Source organism: Oncorhynchus kisutch, linkage group LG14, assembly GCF_002021735.2.
Source record: "Oncorhynchus kisutch isolate 150728-3 linkage group LG14, Okis_V2, whole genome shotgun sequence".
Lineage (NCBI taxonomy): Eukaryota > Metazoa > Chordata > Actinopteri > Salmoniformes > Salmonidae > Oncorhynchus > Oncorhynchus kisutch.
In genome coordinates, this window is record NC_034187.2 from 79862604 (window position 1) to 79870531 (window position 7928).

The following is a 7928-nucleotide window of genomic DNA, read 5'->3' on the forward strand; positions in this document are numbered from 1 at the left end:
TGGTAACATGTCTTGTTGGGTTTGCATGGGGGACTGAGCTGTGTGCCAGTAGTTTAAACAGAGACCTCTGGTAACATGTCTTGTTGGGTTTGCATTGGGGACTGAGCTGTGTGCCAGTAGTTTAAACAGAGACCTCTGGTAACATGTCTTGTTGGGTTTGCATGGGGGACTGAGCTGTGTGCCAGTAGTTTAAACAGAGACCTCTGGTAACATGTCTTGTTGGGTTTGCATGGGGGACTGAGCTGTGTGCCAGTAGTTTAAACAGAGACCTCTGGTAACATGTCTTGTTGGGTTTGCATGGGGGACTGAGCTGTGTGCCAGTAGTTTAAACAGAGACCTCTGGTAACATGTCTTGTTGGGTTTGCATGGGGGACTGAGCTGTGTGCCAGTAGTTTAAACAGAGACCTCTGGTAACATGTCTTGTTGGGTTTGCATGGGGGACTGAGCTGTGTGCCAGTAGTTTAAACAGAGACCTCTGGTAACATGTCTTGTTGGGTTTGCATGGGGGACTGAGCTGTGTGCCAGTAGTTTAAACAGAGACCTCTGGTAACATGTCTTGTTGGGTTTGCATGGGGGACTGAGCTGTGTGCCAGTAGTTTAAACAGAGACCTCTGGTAACATGTCTTGTTGGGTTTGCATGGGGGACTGAGCTGTGTGCCAGTAGTTTAAACAGAGACCTCTGGTAACATGTCTTGTTGGGTTTGCATGGGGGACTGAGCTGTGTGCCAGTAGTTTAAACAGAGACCTCTGGTAACATGTCTTGTTGGGTTTGCATGGGGGACTGAGCTGTGTGCCAGTAGTTTAAACAGAGACCTCTGGTAACATGTCTTGTTGGGTTTGCATGGGGGACTGAGCTGTGTGCCAGTAGTTTAAACAGAGACCTCTGGTAACATGTCTTGTTGGGTTTGCATGGGGGACTGAGCTGTGTGCCAGTAGTTTAAACAGAGACCTCTGGTAACATGTCTTGTTGGGTTTGCATGGGGGACTGAGCTGTGTGCCAGTAGTTTAAACAGAGACCTCTGGTAACATGTCTTGTTGGGTTTGCATGGGGGACTGAGCTGTGTGCCAGTAGTTTAAACAGAGACCTCTGGTAACATGTCTTGTTGGGTTTGCATGGGGGACTGAGCTGTGTGCCAGTAGTTTAAACAGAGACCTCTGGTAACATGTCTTGTTGGGTTTGCATGGGGGACTGAGCTGTGTGCCAGTAGTTTAAACAGAGACCTCTGGTAACATGTCTTGTTGGGTTTGCATGGGGGACTGAGCTGTGTGCCAGTAGTTTAAACAGAGACCTCTGGTAACATGTCTTGTTGGGTTTGCATGGGGGACTGAGCTGTGTGCCAGTAGTTTAAACAGAGACCTCTGGTAACATGTCTTGTTGGGTTTGCATGGGGGACTGAGCTGTGTGCCAGTAGTTTAAACAGAGACCTCTGGTAACATGTCTTGTTGGGTTTGCATGGGGGACTGAGCTGTGTGCCAGTAGTTTAAACAGAGACCTCTGGTAACATGTCTTGTTGGGTTTGCATGGGGGACTGAGCTGTGTGCCAGTAGTTTAAACAGAGACCTCTGGTAACATGTCTTGTTGGGTTTGCATGGGGGACTGAGCTGTGTGCCAGTAGTTTAAACAGAGACCTCTGGTAACATGTCTTGTTGGGTTTGCATGGGGGACTGAGCTGTGTGCCAGTAGTTTAAACAGAGACCTCTGGTAACATGTCTTGTTGGGTTTGCATGGGGGACTGAGCTGTGTGCCAGTAGTTTAAACAGAGACCTCTGGTAACATGTCTTGTTGGGTTTGCATGGGGGACTGAGCTGTGTGCCAGTAGTTTAAACAGAGACCTCTGGTAACATGTCTTGTTGGGTTTGCATGGGGGACTGAGCTGTGTGCCAGTAGTTTAAACAGAGACCTCTGGTAACATGTCTTGTTGGGTTTGCATGGGGGACTGAGCTGTGTGCCAGTAGTTTAAACAGAGACCTCTGGTAACATGTCTTGTTGGGTTTGCATGGGGGACTGAGCTGTGTGCCAGTAGTTTAAACAGAGACCTCTGGTAACATGTCTTGTTGGGTTTGCATTGGGGACTGAGCTGTGTGCCAGTAGTTTAAACAGAGACCTCTGGTAACATGTCTTGTTGGGTTTGCATGGGGGACTGAGCTGTGCAGTTTAAACAGAGACCTCTGGTAACATGTCTTGTTGGGTTTGCATGGGGGACTGAGCTGTGTGCCAGTAGTTTAAACAGAGACCTCTGGTAACATGTCTTGTTGGGTTTGCATGGGGGACTGAGCTGTGTGCCAGTAGTTTAAACAGAGACCTCTGGTAACATGTCTTGTTGGGTTTGCATGGGGGACTGAGCTGTGCAGTTTAAACAGAGACCTCTGGTAACATGTCTTGTTGGGTTTGCATTGGGGACTGAGCTGTGTGCCAGTAGTTTAAACAGAGACCTCTGGTAACATGTCTTGTTGGGTTTGCATGGGGGACTGAGCTGTGCAGTTTAAACAGAGACCTCTGGTAACATGTCTTGTTGGGTTTGCATGGGGGACTGAGCTGTGTGCCAGTAGTTTAAACAGAGACCTCTGGTAACATGTCTTGTTGGGTTTGCATGGGGGACTGAGCTGTGTGCCAGTAGTTTAAACAGAGACCTCTGGTAACATGTCTTGTTGGGTTTGCATGGGGGACTGAGCTGTGCAGTTTAAACAGCTCTGTTTTAAGAATGTTTCCACTTGATAACAAACAAAACAAAAAGTTTGTCTACCTTCTCAAGGAAAACACGTTGGAAAATTCAAACCTATATTTTATGGAGAAGACATGTTTTTGAACAATGTGCCATGCTGCCTTGTTGACCATATGACCAGGCAGCACAGATGACTGATGGATTTGATCAGGCTGCTCCTCTTCACCGGTCCACACCGGTTCAGCCTAATCAAACTGGCTCAAATACGACCGAGATAAACAGGACTGTAATGTTGTCTCTTATTGTGAAAATATAATTTTTCAAGTGATCAATAAATGAAATGTTTATCAGTGTTTACTAGTTATCTATTTCTTTTTTATTGATCTCTGATTTTCCCTTTCCCGTTCCCAGCAGCCTCAGCAGCCCCAGGTGAAGGCCCAGCCCCCCCAGCGGCCCCCTCCCCCTGCCTTCACCCCCCAGGCCGCCTCCGCACCTGGTAACCCTCCAGACAACCAGCCTCAACCAGGAAACCCCCCACCCATGGCCCCTCCCTCACAGGCACAGGGACCGCCTTACCCCACCTACCAGGGATACCCAGGGTGAATCAATCAATACCTTTATTGTCCCAGTCGGCAGACTGTGTGAGAGTTGCACAACTGTTATCCGTCCGTTGTTCTAGTCACACTTCCATTGCTGTTCTCTCTCCCCCCCCTCTCTCCTAACTCTGTCTCTCTCCTAACTCTGTCTCTCTCCTAACGCTGTCTCTCTCCTAACTCTGTCTCTCTCCTAACTCTGTCTCTCTCCTAACTCTGTCTCTCTCCTAACTCTGTCTCTCTCCTAACTCTGTCTCTCTCCTAACTCTCTCTCTCTGTCTCTCCTAACTCTCTCTCTCTGTCTCTCCTAACTCTCTCTCTCTGTCTCTCCTAACTCTCTCTCTCTGTCTCTCCTAACTCTCTCTCTCTGTCTCTCCTAACTCTCTCTCTCTGTCTCTCCTAACTCTCTCTCTCTGTCTCTCCTAACTCTCTCTCTCTGTCTCTCCTAACTCTCTCTCTCTGTCTCTCCTAACTCTCTCTCTCTCTGTATCCTCAGGTATGCCTACCAGATGCCTATGGGTTATAACCCGTATGCAGCGTACGGCCAGTACAACATGCCCCCCGCTATGCAGCCTAACATGCAGCCCTACGTCCCCTATCAGCAGGCCCCAGCACCCGGACAGGGGGGCTTCCCCGGGACCCCCCCCACACAGCAGCACCCCTACACCTACCAACAGCAGCCCCAGCACCCACCACATCAACCATACTACCCACAACAATAACTACTGTGTAAACTCTATCATTCCCTCTTCCCCCTGTTCATCCCTTCTACCTCTGCTATCCATCCTCCAACTGACAGCAGAAACCGTGATACTAACCTCTGCAATAAATTCTCTCTCCCTCCCTCCCTCCCTACTCTACCCTTACTCTCTCTCTCTCTCCCTTTTCATCCCTTCTACCCCTCCCCTCTGCTATCCATCCTCCAACTGACAGCAGAAACCGTGATACTAACCTCTGCAATAAATTCTCTCTCCCTCCCTCCCTCCCTACTCTACCCTTACTCTATCTCTCCCTCCCCTCCTTCCCTCCCTACTCTACCCTTACTCTATCTCTCTCTCTCCCTTCCCTCCCTCCCTACCTACTTTACCCTTACTCTATCTCTCTCCCTTCCCTCCCTCCCTCCCTACCTACTCTACCCTTACTCTATCTCTCTCTCTCCCTTCCCTCCCTCCCTACCTACTCTACCCTTACTCTATCTCTCTCTCTCCCTTCCCTCCCTACCTACTTTACCCTTACTCTATCTCTCCCTTCCTTCCCTCCCTCCCTCCCTACCTACTTTACCCTTACTCTATCTCTCTCTCTCCCTTCCCTCCCTCCCTCCCTACCTACTCTACCCTTACTCTATCTCTCTCTCTCCCTTCCCTCCCTACCTACTCTACCCTTACTCTCTCTCTCTCCCTTCCCTCCCTCCCTACCTACTTTACCCTTACTCTATCTCTCTCTCTCTCCCTCCCCTCCTTCCCTCCCTCCCTCCCTACTCTACCCTTACTCTATCTCGCTCTCTCCCTCCCCTCCTTCCCTCCCTACTCTACCCTTACTCTATCTCTCTCTCTCCCTCCCCTCCTACCCTCCCTACTCTACCCTTACTCTATCCCACCACCCTTGTTTAATTAGTTTTTCATATAATTTTTCTAATTATTGCGTTGATTCTTTATTTAATTCCTAACTTCTCGTCCTGATCTGACTTCCTGGTATGGGCTGGGCCTCTTTTTAGAACACTAAAAAAACAAAACAAAAACACAACATTTTATTGTCACATCCGCCGGACATGTGCAGTGTTGTTTTAGAGGTCATAGTAGTACGACACCCCTGGAGCAAACGAGGGTGAAGTGCCTTGTTCAAGGATACATCAACAGATTCTTCACCGCTAGCTTTCACTTCCTGGCCCAACGCTCTGAGGAGCCTCGCTGCATTCTGAGATGAGGGGGCGTAGTCTATAGGTGTGATTCCTTATTTGGGAGCGGGTGGATGGTCCCGCTACAATGTCACCGGTTGAGGGGACCGGAGGACCGACGGTTGTGTCCAGGAGTGCAAATGTACGACTTGAACAAATGTTCCTTGTCTGTTTATCAAACCGTTTTGCTACTGAATATTGACCCAGCTCTGATCACCGAGATCATTTCCTGGCGCTTCTATTACAACTATATCTATATCCTATTTTTCTAATGAATAATACTGATGTACTGATCCAATGAAAACGGCCTGTAGGTTTTCTCATGTAGTTGAGGACCGTTGGAGATCTGTTCTCTCCTATAATCAGAGTACGGCTGGAGATGTTTTTCTGGGATAAAGATTATTAGATGCAGAGCCTTCAGAATGTATTCACACCCCTTGACTTTTTCCTACTTTTGTTGTTACAGCCTGAATTTAAAATGGATTATATTTCATTTTTTTGGGGTCACTGGCCCCCTCGAAGTGGAATCATGTGGGGTTTTTTTATGCATTAAAATGCAAATAAATTAAAAATGAAAAGTTGAAATGTATATTGAGTCAGTATGTATTCAAACCTGTTGTTATTTCAAGCTTAAGTAAGTGGCATGGAATCAATCTGTGTGCAGTAAGTGTTTTAACAGGATTGTTGAATGACAACCTCATCTCTGTTCCCCAAACAGGTAAAAGTCCCTCAGTCGAGCAGTGAATTTCAAACACTGATTCAACCACAAAGACTAAGGAAGTTTTGCTATTGGTAGATGGGTAAAAAGCAGACATTGAGCATGGTGAAGTTATTAATTACACTTTGGATGGTGTGTCAATGAACCCAGTCACTACAAAGATACAGGTGTCCTTCCTAACTCAGTTGCTAGAGAGGAAGGAAACTGCTCATGGATTTCACCATGAGGCCAATGGTGAATTCAAAGTGTTATGTTTGGGGCAAATCCAATACAAAACATTTACTGAGTACCACTATCCATATTTTGAAGCAGAGGGGTGGCTGCATCATGTTATGGGTATGCATGTAATCATTAAGGAAGTGGGGTTTTTTTTCAGGATAAATAAATTAACAGAATGGATCTAAGCACAGGCAAAATCCTAGAGGAAAACCTGGTTCAGTCTGCTTTCCACCAGACACTGGGAGATGAATTCACCTTTCAGCAGGACAATAACCTAAAACACAAGGCCAAATCTACACTGGAGTTGCTTACCAAGAAGACAGTGAATGTTCATGAGTGGCTGAGTTACAGTTTAGACATGAATCTACATGAAAACCTATGGCAAGACCTGAAAATGGTTGTCTATCATTGCTCAATAACTCATTTGACAGAGCTTGAATCATTTTTCAATGAATAATGGGCAAATGTTGTCCAATCCAAGTGTGAAAGTGCTTAGACTTACCCAGAAAGACTCACCGCTGTAGTCACTGCCGAAGGCGCTTATACAAAGTATTGACTCGGGTGTGAATACGTATGTTAGATGAGATATTTCTGTATTTCATTTTCAATAAAATTAGCAAAAACATGTTTTCACTTTGTCATTATGGGGTATTGTGATGTCATTATGGGGTATTGGGTGAGAGGAAAAATCCATGTGATCCATTTTTAATTCAGGCTGATAAACAAAATGTGGAATAAGTCAAGGGCTGTGAATACTTAGTGAAGGCTCTGTATATTATATATATATATAAGAATGTATGTGGTTAACCAAACAGACTGTTTCTCTTTCTCTCTGTGGTTCTAATGTGATTAAACACCTCTGGATACCAGACAGACACCTGTGTGCAGTTTGCTGAGTCTACTTTATTCAGGAACATTGTCTTTGATCTTCAGAACCATAGACTTGTACATTTCTATACCATGTATACTTCCTTGTCCAGTCTGCTGAAAGCTACTGATGTAGTTAAAGGAAGTAGCCAGGAGAGGGCAGGCATGGCCCCGAGAGCAGTGCATCTAGCAAGACGGTTGGAACTGCCACCAACCTGAGATAAAGGGACAGATACAGCACTCTAGTGCCCAAAAGCCAGTTTTAGCATAGTGCCATTGAGCACATCCACCATTTTGAAGTAGTCAACTGGGTGGGACTTCCTATAGGTTAATGAAGGATCACATATCCAGGTCATCAGGAAGGATCAGCCAATTTAATTATAGTTGTGAGCAATGATGTCATAACTCCAGGTGGCAGTAAATCACTGTCCTTGACTTTATACCTGTCCAAACGACCCTCCAGGTGGCAGTAAATCACTGTCCTTGACTTTATACCTGTCCAAACAACCCTCCAGGTGGCAGTAAATCACTGTCCTTGACTTTATACCTGTCCAAACAACCCTCCAGGTGGCTGTAAATCACTGTCCTTGACTTTATACCAGTCCAAACAACCCTCCGGGTGGCTGTAAATCACTGTCCTTGACTTTATACCTGTCCAAACAACCCTCCAGGTGGCTGTAAATCACTGTCCTTGACTTTATACCTGTCCAAACAACCCTCCAGGTGGCTGTAAATCACTGTCCTTGACTTTATACCGGTCCAAACAACCCTCCAGGCGGCTGTAAATCACTGTCCTTGACTTTATACCTGTCCAAACACCCCTCCAGGTGACTGTAAATCACTGTCCTTGACTTTATACCTGTCCAAACACCCCTCCAGGTGACTGTAAATCACTGTCCTTGACTTTATACCTGTCCAAACACCCCTCCAGGTGGCTGTAAATCACTGTCCTTGACTTTATACCGGTCCAAACA

At 46.4% G+C, this 7928-nt stretch overlaps 1 protein-coding gene across 3 annotated transcripts in view; it reads left to right on the top strand.

The window, feature by feature from the left end:
* Nucleotides 1-6964, top strand: part of LOC109879613 (programmed cell death 6-interacting protein) — a 42745-nt gene extending 35781 nt beyond the window's left edge. For 2 of the 3 annotated variants that reach the window (XM_031789027.1, XM_031789029.1), the window contains exons 17-18: nt 3075-3262; nt 3753-6964. In XM_031789027.1, coding sequence (XP_031644887.1) covers nt 3075-3262; nt 3753-3978 — 414 coding nt within the window. In that variant the 3' untranslated portion in view covers nt 3979-6964. The remainder of the gene's footprint in view (nt 1-3074; nt 3263-3752) is intronic. The other variant, XM_031789028.1, reaches the window with a different exon arrangement.
* Nucleotides 6965-7928: the final 964 nt, after the last annotated feature.